The 20,291-nt window shown below is 40.3% G+C and overlaps 1 protein-coding gene across 2 annotated transcripts; it reads left to right on the forward strand.

Annotated features, from left to right (window-relative positions):
- The first annotated feature begins 1,761 nt into the window (after positions 1-1,761).
- On the forward strand, positions 1,762-14,128 carry LOX (lysyl oxidase). Of its 2 annotated transcripts, NM_173932.4 has the most exon segments (7): positions 2,025-2,682; positions 3,033-3,141; positions 4,213-4,350; positions 5,886-6,042; positions 9,350-9,445; positions 9,808-9,923; positions 13,419-14,128. In NM_173932.4, coding segments are annotated over 7 exon segments (1,257 nt in total). In that variant the 5' UTR covers positions 2,025-2,048; the 3' UTR covers positions 13,426-14,128.
- The last annotated feature ends 6,163 nt before the right edge of the window (positions 14,129-20,291 follow it).

The following is a 20,291-nucleotide window of genomic DNA, read 5'->3' on the forward strand; positions in this document are numbered from 1 at the left end:
CCACTCCTGTGTTCTTGCCTGGAGAATCCCAGGGACGGGAGAGCCTGGTGGGCTGCTGTCTATGGGGTCGCACAGAGTCGGACACGACTGAAGTGACTTAGCAGCAGCAGACCACACTCAGCCACAAAGGAATGCAGTGGAAAAATGAAAGGAAAAGCTGAAGAATCAGCTCTTTGAAGATACTGGCCTAAAACAGCTTAAGGGGAATCGGTAGCAAGAACTCACAGGAACTTTCTTTACTAGCAGGAAGAGTGGGCTCCAACATTTCTGACCTTTGTGTACTTCTGCTCAAGAGGTGAATTCTACGGAGATGGTTTGATGAGCCAAGCTTGAATCTCATGTCCACCGCTTGATGTGGTGAACTTGAAGTTCTGCACTGATATCATCAAGGCAACTCGGTAGGGGAAGTTTCTAAAATGAAAACACATTTGTTCCAACCAGAAAATAGTGAAGTGGATGTTGGGAAGTCAAATCAGCAGAGGTTCACAACACAACCAAAATGTGGTGGTTAAACATCCAGAGGCAGAGACCAAGAGTGATAGGTGAATAAAACCTGGGTCCAAGTCTAGTTTAAATCAAGCTGTTAATTTTAATTTTTCCTTTGAAATGCTTCCAGCAATGCTGAAACCCTGAGTGGCATATGAGCAACTGGTCCACTAAACATCTCTTTCCAGTCAGTTACCTACCTCCTACCCACATCCTCCCACTCATTATCCCCTGGCCACCCTCATTCCCTTGTCTTCACCCAAATCTGAAGCCCAAGACTGTTTCTTCAGCAACCGCTTTGTTTAGCTTGGAAGATCAATTAAACACCACAGGATTCTTCACTGACTTATCAACATTTAACAAATGGTTAAGTTTTTTTTTTTTTAATTCAAAGTCAAACCTCCTTATTAGACATACAAAGAGAAAAAATAAAAGCAGATGAAATGCTTATTTGAAATTGCCTTCTGAGTGCTCTCTGAGGCAGAATTTGCTCTAGTCCCCTTTGCTGAAACTTCCTGAGAGACACTGTGGAAAGGAAAGATGGTTCTTCACTTCCAAAGTACAAATCAGGCCGGCATTTTGAAAGCGACAGGTTTATTCATCACTTCAGCGTTAGCTGGCTTTGCTCCCTGTAAAATTTTACTTTTGGTTATTAAAATATTCACTGTAGGAAATAAATTTGTAATCCATTTCTCATATTACCTACACACAGAAAAACAAAATTTGATATCTTGGGGTTTATTTGCTGAGGGCGCTTCCCATAAAAGCAAGGGGTGTGCATTGGGAAACGTGTCTGGTTAACTCCTTATGGATAAATTAGTCACAACCTTTCCTCCGCCCACCCCATCCCCCCTTTCCCGACTCTCGCCCCCAGCACCCTCTCCACCTCCCGACTTCCCGCCTCTCCAGGGCTGGTGACCTAATAGCATTTTTCTTCATGCATATTTTGGCGTCGCCCCACGGCCTGGCTGCCTTTGCCTGTCTGAGTCTTTTGAAATTCCTGCATGTTCGCCCCAGATTAAGCCGAGTGTGTCTCAGGATGTGTGTTCCGTTTTGTTCTTTCCCCTTAACGCTCCCTGTGCAACGTGTCTGGGGGGAGGAGGACAAGACGGGGAGGGGAGGGGAGGGAGGGGCAGAGGCGAGGAGCTGTCCGCCTTGCACGTTTCCAATCACATTACGTGAACAAATAGCAGAAGGGCGGCCGGGCCAGAACGGCTTGTGTAACTTTGCAAATGTGCCAGAAAGTTTAAAAATCTCTCCTCCTTCCTTCACTCCAGACACTGCCCGTTCGCCGGGGCCGCCACGCCGCTCCCCGTCGCCTTCCAGAAGGACTGAGAAAGAGAAGAGAGGAGAGTGCCACGTCTCACCAGCCGCCTTTACTGGAGAGGGTCTGCAGCCCACCCTAGGCACTGCTTGGTAGGGACTGAGATACCCGGGCGTCCAGCCCGCCTCCTCGGTTGAAGAGTTCTCCCTCCCTCACGTGACTTGAGCCCCGTTTTTTTTTTTTTCCCCCCCTCCGAGCTACGTCTTCCCGGAGTGGGGACAGTCCAGGAAAGGGAGCGATGCGCTTCGCCTGGACCGCACTCCTCGGGTCGCTGCAGCTCTGCGCACTCGTGCGCTGCGCCCCGCCGGCCGCCAGCCACCGGCAGCCCCCTCGCGAACAGGCGGCGGCTCCCGGCGCCTGGCGCCAGAAGATCCAATGGGAGAACAACGGGCAGGTGTTCAGCCTGCTGAGCCTGGGCTCGCAGTACCAGCCGCAACGGCGACGGGACCCCGGCGCCACCGCCCCGGGGGCCGCCAACGCCACTGCCCCACAGATGCGCACACCAATCCTGCTGCTCCGCAACAACCGCACCGCGGCGGCGCGAGTGCGGACGGCCGGCCCCTCTGCGGCCGCAGCTGGCCGCCCCAGGCCCGCCGCCCGCCACTGGTTCCAAGCTGGCTACTCGACGTCCGGGGCCCACGACGCTGGGACCTCGCGCGCTGATAACCAGACGGCACCGGGAGAGGTCCCGACGCTCAGTAACCTGCGACCGCCCAACCGCGTGGACGTGGACGGCATGGTGGGCGACGACCCGTACAACCCCTATAAGTACACCGACGACAACCCCTATTACAACTATTACGACACGTACGAAAGGCCCAGGCCTGGGAGCAGGTACCGGCCCGGATACGGCACCGGCTACTTCCAGTATGGTAAGCACCCCAAGTCTCCACTAACCCCCGTGCACCGTCCCCCAGCTCCGCGTCTCCCCGACGTGGCTGCCTGGGCGCGGCGGGCCTTGGTCCGTGCAGATCCAATCCCTCCCCCTGCGCCGGCCGAGGCAGCCCTGGAATTTGGTGCAAACCGCGCGCGCCTGGCCCCTCCTGCTTCGTTTCCACTTTACTTTGCAGCCCCGGGCGTCCCCATTCTTCTGCTACCCGCAGCCCAACACCGCAGCCCAGTTGACTGAAGGGTGAGGAGTAAGGCACATGGAGGGACCCGGAGCCAGGGTGGGGGCCGCTAAATTGTCTCACTGCTTTGCCCATCGCCTGCTGACGTTTAGGTCTTCCGGACCTGGTGCCCGATCCCTACTACATCCAGGCGTCCACATACGTGCAAAAGATGGCCATGTACAACCTTAGATGCGCTGCGGAGGAAAACTGCTTGGCCAGGTACCAGCTGGGATCTCCTCGGCCTAGCTCCCTCGTCTTGGTTCCAGGGGGCTCCTCAGGTGCTTGGTCCTGACCACTCTTGTTCTGTGCAGACAAGGGTTGGGAAGTGGAACGTGATCTCTCGGGCATGCTGACCTGGGTGGAGAATTAAAATTTGGAATATTTCTGTGGGTTCTGACTTTCAAACCGTGGCATAAATCAGGGAGATTAAGCAAACCCTTAGCCTGGAGACTGGAGGTCTCCTATTCTTTTTCCAAGATCCTTAAACTTTGGAGCCAACTGTTTCCAATGACGTTCTATTAAACTACTATACCGTGGAAAAAATACTGTAATGGAAGAGCTTGTTAAAACCCCCTCAAAACATCGGGGGGCCACTTGGCCAGTGTGTCACCCCTCCGATGGATGGCACTGTTTTCTTCTGTTTGAAGTCACAGTTAACTTAGTTGTTTTGGCATTACTTTAGCCAGGATAAGATCAGGAGCAAGAGCTTTGCTTTTGCATTAAAAGCTTTAGTCCTTAAATAAAATCTTAGCAGTTTGGGGAATGGAATTCCCTGAGTTTGCTGCTGGGAAACCAGCAGAGGGAGTAAAAGATGTTTTGATAAGACACACAATTTTTTTTAATGTAAAATAAGGTCATCGATAGTATTTGAATATATATTCACACAAAATATTTTACAAGACAGAAATGTTTATATAGTCAATTTCTTCCACTTCCTTTATAACTGTCAGGCTAAAAGAAGAGAAGAAATCCAAGCTCATCATTTTCATTCTACTAGAGTCTTGCATCATACACCATTGCATTCCCTATGGTAGTCTTACAGTAATGCCATTGTTTTAAAGTTACTAAATTATTTATCTTATCTGGGTATACTCTATCAGGATTATTTCCCCAATTTACATCTTCTTTAACTGGGTGGGAAAAAAATGTATGCAAAATGCTCTAGTCTTTTGGAACTGATAACCTCGTTGGGAGACGAGGGCAGTGAACTCTTGGAAGGTTTTGCTTGTAGTTTTGTCTTTAGTTTCATATTCTGTGAAAATCATAATGTTTCTCTCTGTAAAATCACAGCTCAGCATACAGGGGAGATGTCAGAGATTATGATCACAGGGTGCTGCTAAGATTTCCCCAGAGAGTGAAAAACCAAGGGACATCTGATTTCCTACCAAGTCGACCAAGATATTCCTGGGAATGGCACAGTTGTCACCAGTAAGTGGATGGGATGCTTGGGTACTTTTGAGTTGCTTTTTCACTTTACAGGTGATTCTTTTTATGTTTTTTAAGAGTTAACTTTTTGTTTTGAACTTTTTATTTTGTAGTAGGGTATAGCCGATTAACAGTGTTGTGATAGTTTCTGGTAAACAGCGAAGGGACTCAGCCATACATATACATGTATCTATTCTTCCCCCCAAACCCCTCCTATCTAAGCTGCCACATACTACTGAGCAGGGTTCCATGTGCTATACAACAGGTCCTTGCTGGTCATTCATTTTAAATATAGCAGTGTGTACATGACCACCCCAAACTCCCTAACTATCCCTTCCTCCCCTGGCAACCATAGTTCATTTTCTAAATTACAGGTGATTCTTGACATGACAAATCCTTACACAAAGGAAGAAAATTGCTGTTATTTACACTAGAATTTCTCTATATAATTTGACATAATCAAGGAAATCTATCTTTAGGATAATACATCAGTTACTATATATTGTTATCTTTTAAACTGGAAACTCTTTTAAGCCCAGCTTATTAAAACTGTTGATAAGATTACATCAGTTAGCTTCACTAGAATTTTATCCCAGTATACTACAGGTAGCGCTTCCTGGTGGTCATTGGTAAAGATCTACCTGCAATGCAGGAGACTTGGGCTCAATCCCTGGGTTGTTAAGATCCCCTGGAGAAGGAAATGGCAACCCACTCCAGTATTGTTGCTTTCGAAGTCCCATGGACAGAGGAGCCTGGCGGGTTGCAGTCCATGGGGTCGCAAAGAGTTGGACATGTCTTAGCAACTACACCACCACCACCAATTCTACAGTATGACTTGGTAACTTGCTTAGGTGTTCATTGCCAGGAAATCCTGTTTTATGTTCTTAAAATTTCTACAGTTTGAGCCATCACTTTTTGTTCTTTTATGAGAAAATGAACAGTTCAGCACCTTCACTTAAATGAAAAAAGAAATAAATGTGAGCAACTACTTTGCTGATAAAGTAGATTTATAAATAAAAGTTTATACTAGTTAGATAAGAATGGTGGATAAAACATGCTTTTATTTCTCCTTTGCATTTTAGTATAGATTAAAATGCGTGAGAATACAATTTTTAAAAATTTCATAGAAACCTCCCAAGAGAAAAGTGCTCTTCTCTTTTGGAATGAAATATGAGTAGTAGCAGCCAAAGGAGATATACTAGAGAACATATGACAAGTTTCACTTAAACAAAGATAATTTACCATCTATCTCTATTTAATCTTCAAAGATAAAACAGGGTGAAATAAAAAAGCAGAATACTCAAAATAAGTCTTTTTTTCCCCACATACAAAGCTAAAGCCTTACCATTTTGATAGATTTTTGTCCTGGAAAAAAAAAAATCTAGCATGAATCTAGCTTTAAGCAGCTCAACTTGATCCCAATTTTGATGCAAAAACAAACGTGGGAAGCAGTGTATGTGTGTGGGGGGTCATCTAGAATCCTCACTGCTGTCTCTGTATGTTACTGACTGCTGTCTCTGTGTCGTGTGGGACATTAGGCATTACCACAGCATGGATGAATTCAGCCACTATGACCTGCTTGATGCCAGCACCCAGAGGAGAGTGGCTGAGGGCCATAAAGCGAGTTTCTGTCTTGAGGACACATCGTGTGACTACGGCTACCACAGGCGATTTGCATGTACTGCACACACACAGGTAGGATGGCAACCCACACGCTTCAGAGAGAAAACAGCCATCTATCTTCTTTCCTCCTGCCCATCTTTGTGAAAAACTAGTTTACTCGGGGGGTCATCTAGTCCAAATGGTAAACTATTGGGAAAAGGAAAGTGATGGCTTGATGATCCAAATTACTTTTAAAAAGTATTCCATCATCACAGAAGGTCAAGGTGTATACTTGGTATGTTCCACAATGAAGAGCAGTAGTCTATAATCTGAAAAGATCGGAAGGGTTTCCCATTTTTGCACTCAACTCAACTGGTAAGTAACTGTAGGAGAGAGATGTTTTGTCACCTGTAAAACTCTCTCTCCATCTGAGCTAAAAACAGAATGGTGGTTGGGGTTAACAAAAGGACAGAAATAAGTTTCTTAAAGAGCACTTAAAAAAATGTCTCTTTTAATCATGCAGAGAAGAGCAGAAGGACAGTTTCTTTCTCCATGCATATATATTTAAACCTACGGTATAATTGATGTCAGATGTTCTTTGGATGGATTTTTAAAAATAGTGCTGTCCTAAGCAGTTTGTATGTCTTATAATGGGAAAATGTGTGTCAGTTAAAAGCCGCGCCAGTATTTCCATAAGAAACCCTAATTTGTAAAAGGACATTATAATTTTACTCCAGCAGAAATCTTGGCAGGGAGTAGTGAATATATGTAACTCAGGGCACAAAGATCAGCAGCTGGCATCTTGGGAAGCAAATTCCAGGCCTGTGGCAGGAAGCTTTCTGGTGACCTAAATATTATCACTGCTTCTTTCTCTGGACTTAAAACATCATAGCAATTGGAAGGCAAAAGGTTCAGTTCCTCTCACCTGGGGCAGCGCTTACTCTAAGAACAAGAAGATGTAACCTCACATTACACGTATGTTTGTGTAGAATCCCTTTTCACACAGTGATCCCCAAGTCCCACAGCACCTGCCAGTGCAGGGTACCTTGAGTTTACTCTCTTAACTTAGGAAAAGAGGCACTCTGAACAGCTCAGTGCTGAAGTATTTGAATCTAAGACTATAGGCAGCATGTGAATCCCCCAACTCCTTGGCTGGTGACCCTACTTCATTTTATGTGGTAGCTTTCTGATTAATTACCCTCCATTTTATATCCTGTTTAACCACTGTTCACTAGATCTTGCACTGCAAATGACTAATGTATTTTGTTTTTCACTACACTGGTTGTCTCTTGAACATGGGCTTCCTTTAAAGGGAAAAAAAATTTTCACAAAGCCCCAGTGTTGACTTAGTTATATTATGACCCTTTTAAATGTATCCAAATATAAAACTAGATATAACTTCTTTATATTTATACTCTCATATAAATTCTTGGGCTTCCCTTCCCTCAGCTGGTAAAGAATCTGCCTACAATGTGGGAGACCTGGGTTCGATCCTTGAGCTGAGAAGATCCCGTGGAGAAGGGAAAGGCTACCCACTTCAGTATTCTGGCCTGGAGAATTCCATGGACTGTATAATCCATGGGGCTGCAAAGAATTTGCATATTAAATATATATGAAGCTAGAAATTACATTAACCTCATTCATGTAATAGTTACATTTGGCTAAAACCAAATAATTTATGTAGTCTTGGCTGTGGTTCTACATTTTTTAAGTTTTTCAAGTTTGAATACAGGAAATGCCTGTTTGCTTACTGCCCTGAAAAACCCTTTTTTTTTGTTTGCCAGTTCAAATAATCAAAACTTATACTTAAATTCTGCCATCTGAGTAAGGTAGAGTGCCAATGTCAGCATTCTTTAAAGTGCTCTTGTTCACTTGAGGGTAAGATAAGCATTATTGAAACCAGTCTTAAATAGGTATCTAATTTGGTGAATCCCTTACAGTGCCATGAAGGTGGTACTAGTAGTAGAAGTAGCAACGATAGTAGCTAACACTGAGTATATGCTCTGTGCCAGAGTAAGAATTATGTGCTGGGAATCAGAAACTGAAAATTCTTCACAATATATTGACTACGCAGCATAAGGTTAATGAATGATTGCAGGTTGGTATGGACCAGCATGGGAAAACACTTCTCACTGCAGTGGCACAGGTCCTTTCTGAGTTTGGCCTGTCTGTACTATTGCGTACTGTATGAGAACACAGTGCTCCCCCGCAAACCAGCACTGGCACAGCATGCTCCAGATGATTCTGCCCTCTCTCTGGTGGCCAAGGTGATCTTAAGCACCAAACAATATCGAGTTTAAAGGACTGCAGCCTATTCTTTTAAATTTACTTTGATTAGTATTAGAATGAAAATACAAAAGTGAAAACTTCTGATAAAGAACCAGTGGAATCAAGAATATACCTATGGATTCCACTTTGAGCAAATTTCTCCAGACTAACTTGCTGGAGGGCAAGAACCATATTTTAGTGGTGTTTTTCTCCTCTCAGCCGCTAGAAGGCACTCATTTACTACTGAAGTGAGTATCTGAGCAAGTAGAGTTGACGTGGCATTCATCCCTTTAACACAACAACAAAATATTCAGTGACGATGTGAGAAAGATTACAGCGTGGTGGTTACAAACAGGGACCCTGGACCCCAAATGCCTGAACTCAAAACCAGCTCAGCCACTTACCAGCTATTTATTCTTGGATGAGCTATTTGACCTTATACAGCCTTAGTTTCTTCATTCATAATATGTGTTACTACTACCCTCTCCCTTGTGTAGTTGTGAGAATTAAATTTATATATATATATATATATATAACATGCTTAAAATTGCTCCTGGCACATAATACATACTTCATAAGGGTTAACTATTCAAAAATGCAGTAAGACTCCATCCTTAGGGAGCTTACAATCTCTAGTAGATTCATTCTTACATAGGATGATTTTAATATAGAGACTAGACGGATAAATAGCATAAAATGTATACACAAATTGTGTATCATGGGCTTTCACAGTATAGGAAGGTAATTTCCAAGAACAGAAATTGGAGAGAGTTCCACCGATGACAAGACATTTGAGCTAAATTATTATGTGGCCTTTATTCCTGAACTGGTAATATTCAAGGATTTTGGTGGAGGCCTATTTTGTCACTTAAGATTGTATTTATCACTAGTGATTTATTACACTTTTAAGCGAGATGTACTACTACTTATATTAGTCCTGTATTTTTTTTAGCTGGAGGTGCTATAAGGCTGAGTAATATATACTTCTCAAAGGAGATGCAATATAAGTATAGTTTTATGTCAAACTCTTGTAAGTACTAAATTAAAATTTAATTTGCAAATACTAAGCATATTCTTTAGCATACTCTAACCATATACCATCCTTTTAATTTTTGAATTTTATTTGTTTCAGGGCTTGAGTCCTGGCTGCTATGATACCTATAATGCAGACATAGACTGCCAATGGATTGATATCACTGATGTCAAACCTGGAAACTATATTCTCAAGGTAGAGAACTTTGAACATATACCCATAATGTATTTCAATTGTGACTCAGTGGGCTTATTCTCTGGAGTCAAATGTTAAATATTCATGGTCCTGCAAACAATTATACATCTTCTAGAACTACTTCTAAACCAACCTAGATATATTTAAAAAATTCTTATTTGAAAGAACTTTATGGAAAAAGATCCAGCCTCCTTCAAAAACTCCAGAGTTGAAACACATGCCTAACTTACACCCTCTTCCTTGCCTGATTTAGTTGAATTATGCTGTCTCTATTTTAGCCTCCATTCTGGAAAGAGGAAAAAAATTAACCAGTAAACACTGCTGATGAAATCTGAAACACAGATGATGTTTGTTTTGCCTAGGTCAGTGTGAATCCCAGCTATTTGGTGCCTGAGTCGGATTATTCCAACAATGTCGTCCGCTGTGAAATTCGCTACACAGGACATCACGCATATGCCTCGGGCTGCACAATTTCACCGTGAGTCCCATTTGCCTAGCTAAGTAATTCTCTTGACGATGAGTTTCAATTCATTGATAGGCATTCTACACATACATCTGTTTTCACTACTACTGCAGCTTCCTTGTAAAATAGGTCAAAGGTAGAAAATGATAGCGAGTCTGCACTATCATATAATGGGAGCTGATCCTTTTTTGATAATGCTAGAAAACAGAGTCACAGATTTGATCCCTGGAAGATCTCCTGGAGAAGGAAATGGCAACCCATTCCAGTATTCTTGAGCGGGAGATCCAATGGACAGAGGAGCCTGGTGAGCTATATAGTCCATGGGATTACAAAAGAGATGGATACAACTTAGGGACTAAACAAAAACAAGAGGATGGAGGAGCAGATATGCTCAGGTTTTTAATCACCCTGAAACTTAGCTTTTAAGACAAGACACAGAACACATGTATTTACCCGCAAAGCCTGTGTGGCAGCTGAATCTGTAAAATATGCAGTGTGGGTGACCTTGTGGGAGCCCAAAGAGTTGGGTTTCTGGCCTCTTCCTCATAGTCCATGAAGGAGCCCTGAAAAAATTCCTAGAATTCTTCAAAATACATTTTGAAAGTCACTACCTTAAAGTAAACAACTGAAGAGGTCAGACCACCTGTTCTGTAGAAATCAAGATTCCACATATTTGAGTTCTACAAACACAAGCAATAGGGAAATACCTTGCAAAAGAAGGGCTGTGTGGAGATGCCTTCATAATTTTTCTAGTCCAAAAGCCCTTCTTCGGATGAAATTTTAGAAGGAATCCCAGCACTTACTATAACATGGTGCTTTGACGAGAGTAATGAAAGAAAGTTGGGCAGTTTTGCCTTCTTGTGTCTCTGTCCCACCCTGACCTGTGGCACTGCCTGCCCCAGTGATGCTGGGTTATAGATTCTAACTCATATGCCACCTGGGAGGGATACCTTCCCAACAATAAGAATACCATTAGAGTGATACTGAACACAAGCCAGGTTTGCTGTGATGGGAGAGAGGCACGAGTTAGTAGAAAGGTGTCTAACAGAACCACACTGGAAACATAATAGAAAATTTTCCCTGTTACACAAACCAGGGCAATGATTACTGCACATGGACCTGTAGTTTGTGGGCTTTCCGAACTCCACATGAACCTGTCTGGTTGTGCATATTTTGTCAACTACTCGGGGGCTAATGGCCAAGGGAAAGATGGAGCTTAAAGCAGCCCATGCTGTGCACTGTGGACTGGGCTACATTCACCTTGGAGAGGTGAATTTCCATGAAGGAGCAAAACCTGTGTTTTTTAAGTGTCATTATAGCATTAGAGACATATGTAGTCTATGACAAACAAAGGTGTAGGACTGAAAGAAGATTATCAAGTAAATTCTTCTGAACATGCCTGAAATACAGAAAACCTGGCTGGGTTTATGGCCCACACTGTGTGGAACTGATCACAGTATAACTGAAAATCCCCAGAAAAGGAATATAACTTAATTTAAATTTATTAATTTCTCTTAATTTTTATAATTCCATAATTTATTCACTCATTATTCACTGGCACTTTTTGATATAATGCTTAAATTGCATGGGGGGGTGCTAAAATAAAATGCATTAGAAACAGGAGGACCTCTACGATGATAAGCTAAGTGACTCTCAGGTACAACTGCTGATCTCCTATGAGGAAAAAGTCTGAGAGGTGATTCTATTGTTGTATAGAAAGTGACTTGCTTGTTTATCATCAGTAGAATCCATTGGGTTGGATATTGACAGACATTTAGAGCAAATAAAAACTGTTACTCTGTTCCAGCAGAGAGTTTCTTTCTCTTTTTTTCATTTTAGCCAGTTGTCATTGACTGTAAATTGTAAGAGTGGTTGATGAAAAACTTTAATGACCAATACGGATCAGATGAAGATATGCAAAAGTTAAAGGACGCATGGGTAGTGATTTGTAATTAAATAACAATCTCATACATATCTATGAATGGAAAATAATGGGAAAAGTACAAAAACCTTGACTTAAACCCCCACCTTCAGGAGAATGATGCTCGCCTCTTATATTGGCTCTCAGTTCCACCTCCCTTGATAGGGATCAGAGTTCAGAGGAAGAAATTTTCTCTGGCTATAGCTTTAGGACAGCACTTGAATTGGGCCTTGAGGGCTGAGGAGGACTGCACTGGAGAGGGTTAAGGAGGGCCATGCTAGGAGGAGTCAACATCACCCGCAACTACATGGCAAGAAGAAACTGCAGGGCATGTTTGGAAAAGCAAGTTAGCCTGGCTAAGGCATAAATTTCATGGGCAAAAAGAATGGAAAAGTTGGGACGAGATCAAAGTGAGCACTGAAGAGCAAGCTGAAAAGTCTCAGCTTCATCCTAGTGACCATGGGGAGTCTCTGAGGTTTCTTGAGCAAGGTGTGTATCTTGCCTAAAGCCATGTGGTCGCTCAGTGACTCTGTAAGCAGCAGTGTGTGTGTGATTCCCTTGGTAATGTTATTGTAATTAAAAAAAAACAAAACTCTTAAAGACATATCATCTCTTAGTTCACTGGTTGTTTTTCATGCTAATCAAATATCTGAGCACGTGTGTGTGTTTGTGTTTGTCGCTTCAGTCATGTCCAACTCTTTGTGACCCTATGGACTATAGCCCGCCAGGCTCCTCTGTCCATGGGATTTCCCAGGCAAAAATACTGGAGTAGGTTGCCATTTCCTTCTCCAGGGGATCTTCATGACCTAGAAATTGAACCTGGGTCTCCTGCATTGCAGGAAGATTCTTTACCATCTGAGCCACTAGGTATCGGTGTGTAAAAAAGTGTGTGCCTTGGGTGTATCCCCTCTCTCTCATTTTCCTTTCTGTAAACCCAGTGAATGACCCAGGTGACTCTGTGGCCCAGCTCAGTTCTAAGATACCATCATTAAGTTCTTTCTTCACAGAAACTACTTGGGAATAAATTCACAGAAATTATTTGGAAACTGATGGTTTATAATCTGGACTAAGTGATTCTTATTTCATGTACATAGGGATCTGTGATCACAGTATAAATACAGTATTTGATTTACTGGCTTTGACCCAGTCTTGGCCTATTAGTGTAACATTCTACATCCAGAACTTTGCTGGGAAACAACCAATGCCGGACAGTATGGAGGTCATGAACCTGCTTCTTAGTGGGCCTGCCACACTAGCTGCACAGAGTGAACTCACTTGGCCAGGGCTGGTGGTCCTGTAAGCCCTGCTTTATTCTTACATGTTTCAGAGGGTGTTTCTTTTAACTCTAAACATCAAGTTTGTAGGTATCAGGCATAAACTTTCTCCTAGTGACATAGTCACCATCTTCAAATCATGTATTAAATAATGTATTAATGGATAATTTCAGAAGGTGACTGTTGCATAGGTGGAGGGAAATTGTCATATATATATATATATTTTTTTTTTAAGATGACTTTAAACTTGTCTACTATACTCATTCAGAGTATTATCAGGTTAATAACTTGTTTTATTTTGTTTTCTTAATCTAGGTATTAGAAAGCAAGCCAAAACTCCCAAAGGATATATCAGTGCCTGGTGTTCTGAAGTGGAAAAAAATAGATTAACTTCAGTAGGATTTATGTATTTTGAAAGAGAGAACAGAAAACAACAAAAGAATTTTTGTTTGGACTGTTTTATAACAAAGCACATAACTGGATTTTGAACATTTCAATCGGCATTATTTGGGAAATTTTTAATATTATTATTCACATTACTTTGTGAATTAACACAGTGTTTCAATTCTGTAATTGCACACTTGGCTCTTTCTGAGAAATCCAAATTTCTTATGCTTCTTCTGAAATTATAATGCAAAAGGGAAAAAAAATTCGATGAATGAGTCAAAATTATTTTAAAACTGAGAATTTTCTAAAGTTCTAAAACTTTAGTGAACCTTAATAATAACTGGCTTATATATGTCCTAGCATAGATCACTTTAGAAATGAAGCTCCTACTGTTTAAATAGATATGGACACATTTGGTACTGAGGGAGGAATAAACAGGTTACCATTGGTGTCAAGAAATGTTACTATATAGCAGAGAAATGGCAATGTATGTATTCAGATAGTTACATCCCTATATAAAATTTGTTTACATTTTAAAAATTAGTAGATAAACTCCTTTCTTTCTGTCAAGTGTACAAGTTCATTCTGACTTAAGTCAGCTTTTGTTGTGGAACAAATTAAGTAATTGAGCTGCCCAACTTGTGTCTGACATTTGTTGATGCGCCCCTCTATTCTTTAATTTTTCTATGGGCAGAGACCTTTTCAGTGACATTCTTAAAATTACTGTTCTGGGGATCTGCTAGACATAGGACAACTGTATCAATGGGAAGTCGTTCTGATGATAGATGTGATACATTCAAAGACAGTATGCACTTTAGTATCTTTAACTATTAGCCAAAAAAATGCCCTTGCTGACATAAAAATCATACAAAAAAGTCCCCCAGACCACAACTGTCTCTAAAATACTTAGGAATATTAGTGAGAAACTTAGGATTTTCAACTTTTCTACACTTTTTTAAATGATCAGCTTTAAAAAGAGTAAGACTAACATTTTTTAAATTATCCAGAATAGATGACATAATGTATATGAATACACAAACATTATTCTGGGTCATCTAGGAATCAGTCATATGTGTTTTTTGTGTGTGTATCTGAAATATAATACAAACTAGCAAAGCACATAGCATTACATACTTGAGACGTTGGTGAATAAGGGGGACCAAAAGAGAACAGCTTTCTGCAAAACCAAGGAGTGTGTTGCATAATGAGACAGCTGTGATTTTATTTTAAACTGTGAAACCATGTGCCACATCAGAATTTGGAGAATTTCTTTTTTTCCTAGATTCAAAAGATGTAGAAAGAGATCAAATTACAGTTTTTAAGTTAGTGGTGCTGAAGCAGAAGTTTTCCTCTCTTAACCAGTATTCAAATCCCAAGCAAGGTATTTCCAGTGCCAAGACACATTAGGTAGAATTTTAAAATGAGTGGCATCCCTATATTGTGTCATACAGTTGTAAAGTTAGCACCAACTACCAACCATTCTTCACTCACCGAGTGCTCTGCACTGTAAGAAGGGCTAGAGGTGGGCAGTCGTCAGGGGAGATAGAGCGGGCTGCAGGAGCCTCATCTGCCAGGCACACACTTACCATGAGACAATACAGACAGCTTGATAGAGACCCAGAATTTCCATTGAGCTAGTATCTGAGCTATGGAATAGCTTCTTTGATGTACCTCTTTGCCTTCGATTGCTTTTAGTTTTAAGACTGTAGAATGATCCTTTAAAATTGTAATCTTTTCTAATAGAGATATTTTAATATACTTGCTTTTTTAAAAAACAAAAACTACTGTCAGTATAATACTGAGCCAGACTGGCATCTACAGATTTACGACCTATCATTTCATCAAGATTCTCACCCCCATACTAAAAGCTAGCTAATATCATGGCCTTTGGATACATATGAGATGTGTTTACTGTCATTCCATTGGCCTTCCATCTGCCTGTAGATCCATCATTTTAGGGCCTAAAATATGCTAGGGACTAACATGCTAGGCATTACGATATGAAAAAGGCTGTCCCTAACCTCATTAAGTATTCAAAATGCCATTATTACTCATTAGGTTCAACTTATCTCATTTTTAACATCATAAGTACATGTCTAGAAAATTTCTATTTTAAGCACTATTGTTTTTCATGACCATATTTTATTAAAAAATAAGTTTAAAATGAATACATATATGCATGTATGTGTTACTAATAATTAAAACTATCTTTCTAATCCCTGAAATCTCTGCCTTTTAAATATAACACATACTATTTCATTGATTTTGGGAAAAAAATTCAATTAAAAGGTTAAATATTCTCACTTATTCCTTATATAAATATTCCTCCCCCCTTAATCACTCCTAAACACTCTCAAATAACTCACAAATATTGATTTAACACTCAGTATTTTTGAACCTCAAAGAATCTCTTCTCTGAATAACCACGAAAACTCACAGATAATGATTAGTTGGTAAAATGTATCTATTAATAAAAAATATAATCCCGCCTTACCAAACTCTAAATAAAAAAATCTTTTAAATAGGAAGTAGAAATGAAACAAAGAATTTTGAGTACTGAAAAGAGACTGGTTTTTAAACACAGACTGTGAAAAAAATAGGAAGATAACTTAGTGAGTCTTCCACATGCCATATTAGTGGCCTCATAATTATTCAGACCACAGTTTGTATTAAAGAGGTCTTGCCTTCTAAGGCTAGGATTCAGTCTCACATAGCTTTCCTATTTCCAGGAAATCTTTATATTTTTACATAATGACATTCACAATTGCTAATCATTCACTAGACATTATTTTTAATAATGAAGAACAAATGTTTTTTCTCCTTGACCTCATAGGAGATCATCACACTCATAATCTTTCTGAATATTCAGATTGTAGAGGAAATGCAGTTCACTAAAATCATGGTACTAAGAATTCCTCTTTACCAAATTATGTTAAAATACTGAACTTCTGATCAGAAGACATTTTGTTTTAAAAATAACTTGTTTTGATACTAACAGTACAACTAATAAGTAAAACTACCCTTTTCTATATATCACAATCAATAGCCACATTTCATTCCCAGCTACCAAAAGTCTTGGGCCACTTTTGAATGCTTAAAGCATGTCATTTATCCTTCTAATCAAAATGGTGCTGAATTATTTCAACTTGAATGTAAAATGTGTTGTCTTAGCTCACAGGATATAAACATTTAATATATAACTGCTTGCTATGAACTACGTAACATGTGATTTGGTATTGTAATGTTTTTAATGACGTTTTAGTTTCTTCCAAATTTTTCAGGAATACTAGTTGTAAAACATTTTTAACTTTTTTTTTGAAGAGCTCTTATTTTAAATGCCCAGACACTGGCTTTATAATCTTCTTTACACTCGCACATTCTTTTATTATATGCCTATACTATGATTGCAAGATTATGTAAAAATGCCTTGAATAAATGATTTCAAGTGTCTAGAGTGGTCATTTGTTGTTACATATAAATAAATGATATGAATTTCACTTAGATTAAGATCTTAAAGCCATGTGTATGGTTGGTGATTTTGCTTAATTGCCTTTTATATTAACAAACTGTTTATCAAGCTCACACAACTTGAAACTTGTCTATGATGGATAAAAATCTAGCTGATATTTTAAAAAGAAACTATCATACCGGAACAGATTCTAACTTTTGTCATCATTACCAACCACTTCCAAGGATGCGGAACAGGCACAGAAAGAATAACTGCCCTCTGTTTTGATTCGCATCTTAGAAATGCTCATGAGCATATGTGCACCCAGGGGACACATCTGGCTCAAGATACAAATTATTTATATGAAGAGAAACATTGCTATCACAGTAATCCTTATTTAAATGTGTACCAGATTAACCTGAAGCTAGTAGCCTAAGAAGACAGACAGGCCCCAAACTGTGAGCAAGTGTTTTGGGAGAAGAATAATTAATCCACAAACAATTTACCTTTAAGGAGCTCTTGCAGGTAAAATAGACGTAGGCTTGTGGCTGGCAGTTTTCATTTTTGACAGTACCAGGGACGGGGAGCCTGGTGGGCTGCCGTCTATGGGGTCGCACAGAGTCAGACATGACTGAAGCGACTTAGCAGCAGCAGCAGGACATTAGCGACACCTGAAACCACCGATTTCCTGCTTTTCTCACCTGCTCATGGAAAGGTATTAGTGTAAAAGACGATTACTTTGGTGTCATCCAGTGTTCGCTGTTTCAGGCACTGTTCATTATTATTAGTTCATTAATCAAACATACATTCTAATTAGTCACAGTCCCTCTAGAGTGGGTACAATTCAATGGCAGAAAACCTGAGAGAAAAACACAGCAAAATATTAGTGTTCTGGAAGAAATGCAGCTGTAATGAGAGGGTTGGGGGAGAGGAACAGTAGTCAGCTGTACCCCTCCCTCTTGCAGTATTATCTTAGTGTTTTCACCACTTTTTAATCCATGATATAGAAAAATTCACATGTGGTTGATGCTGGGGTGAGGCAAGAGTGGTGCAACTCATTCCTGACGTTTCTGCGCCTGAGTCCAAGAGCATCAGCAACTGGGTTAAATTTGCTTTGCAGATGAGAGATCTGAGGGGACGAAGTAAGAGGAATGGGATAGAAAACACATAAATGGTGCAACTTCTTCCCTAATTTAGGCAACTGGTTCTCTGGAAAGTGACCTACAATGTCAAGATTTTCTCCAAGGCCCAGGCTGACCAGAGATGACTTTTCGTCCACAGGGAGTTATCCTGTTACTCTTTCAGAGTTTGAGAAGGCGTATCAGGAGCTAAGCATACGAAGCCTTATTTTCTGCCCCTTGCTCCCCAATTTTCTAAAAGGAATACTTCTGAGTATTAGAAACATGGGAAAAAAAGGTCATCCTCCTTTTATGTACAGGATTCCACAATTTAGCAACAGGTGGTCCTCTGTGATTTTTTTTTTTCTCTTTTGATGATCAACAAGAGGCCAATAAGAGTTTTAACCTCAAACAGTAGTCTCATTTGAATGTGCTTAGAAAAACATCTTAGGGTTGAGTTTGCCTTATCAGAATATTTTAGATATTCATTCAATACTTCCGTTATGAAGTTATTTAAAGTTGATTGTCATCAATAAATAATGTTCCTTTCACTGCAGTAAAATTAACGTAACAGTTCCTTAATAGCATCAAATACCTAGTTAGCATTCAAATTTCACTGATTGTCTTAAAATTTTTTTTTAAGTTGATTTGTTTGATTCAGGATCAAACAAGGACACAATGACTTAGTTATTATGTGTTTTCAGTTCAGTTCAGTTCAGTCGCTCGGTCGTGTCTGACTCTTTGCGACCCCATGAATCGCAGCACAGCAGGCCTCCCTGTCCATCACCAACTCCCAGAGTTCATTCAAACTCACGTCCATCGAGTCAGTGATGCCATCCAGCCATCTCATCCTCTGTTGTCCCCTCTTCCTCCTGCCCCCAATCCCTCCCAGCATCAGAGTCTTTTCCAATGAGTCAACTCTTCGCATGAGGTGGCCAAAGAAATTCTAGGGCTGATCTCCTTTAGAATGGACTGGTTGGATATCCTTGTAGTCCAAGTGACTCTCAAGAGTTTTCTCCAACACCACAGTTCAAAAGCATCAATTCTTCGGCACTCAGCTTTCTCCACAGTCCAAATCTTGCATCCACACATGACCACTGGAAAAACCATAGCCTTGACTAGACGGACCTTTGTTGGCAAAGTAATATCTCTGCTTTTCAATACGCTATCTAGGTTGGTCATAACTTTTCTTCCAAGAGTAAGCATCTTTTAATTTCATGGCTGCAGTCACCATCTGCAGTGATTTTGGAGCCCCAAAAAATAAAGTCTGACACTGTTTCCACTGTTTCCCCATCTATTTCCCATGAAGTGATGAGACCAGATGCCATGATCTTCGTTTTCTGAATGTTGAGCTTTAAGCCAACTTTTTCACTCTCCTCTTTCACTTTCATCAAGAGGCTTTTTTGTTCCTCTTCACTTTCTGCCATAAGGGTGGTGTCATCTGCATATCTGAGGTTATTGATATTTCTCCTAGCAATCTTGATTCCAGCTTGTGCTTCTTCCAGCCCAGCGTTTCTCATGATGTACTCTGCATAGAAGTTAAATCTTTTTAAAATCCATATATTTCCCTTTTATCATTTTTTGTCTTGCTATTAAAGTATGTGAATTTTTTTTTTTTTTTATATAGAACACCTACTATCTTATAGAATTTTCCACATTCTAGATTTTGAAGACTGGATACTGGTGGTGTCATTTAATATTAACACATTCTTCTGTTCCTTGTATTTCCAATGAAACGTCAAATCTGGAGGCTTGACCAGATGTAGGTTAGGTTTGATTTGGGGGTGCAACAAGACATGATCCACCTATGGATGGATAGATGGTAGAGATATCCTGGGCTTCCTCGTATGATGGAGTTATGAAGGACATCTATCATGATCTTCATAACTCCATCATACGAGGAAGCCCAGGATGTCTCTACCATCTATCTTTTTGTGATGTTAAAAATGATCAGTGGGCTCAGCATTGTCAGTCTGATACATCCACTATAGAAATCCCCAATAGATTCTTACCTACTCGTTTTAGCAGTCATTGATGATCATTGCTAGATCTATTATCAAATTTCCGTATTAGCTGATTTTCTAAAAAAAAGAAATGTTGAGTATTTCATAATGGTATACATGCTTTTTAATTTGAATGGAACTGTTTATTTCATTAACGCACTTTACTAATTAAATAACATTTAACATGAAACTTAGTAACTGATATTTATTTCCCCCCCTTTTAGTAATTTGA

This window comes from Bos taurus, chromosome 7 (assembly GCF_002263795.3).
Source record: "Bos taurus isolate L1 Dominette 01449 registration number 42190680 breed Hereford chromosome 7, ARS-UCD2.0, whole genome shotgun sequence".
Lineage (NCBI taxonomy): Eukaryota > Metazoa > Chordata > Mammalia > Artiodactyla > Bovidae > Bos > Bos taurus.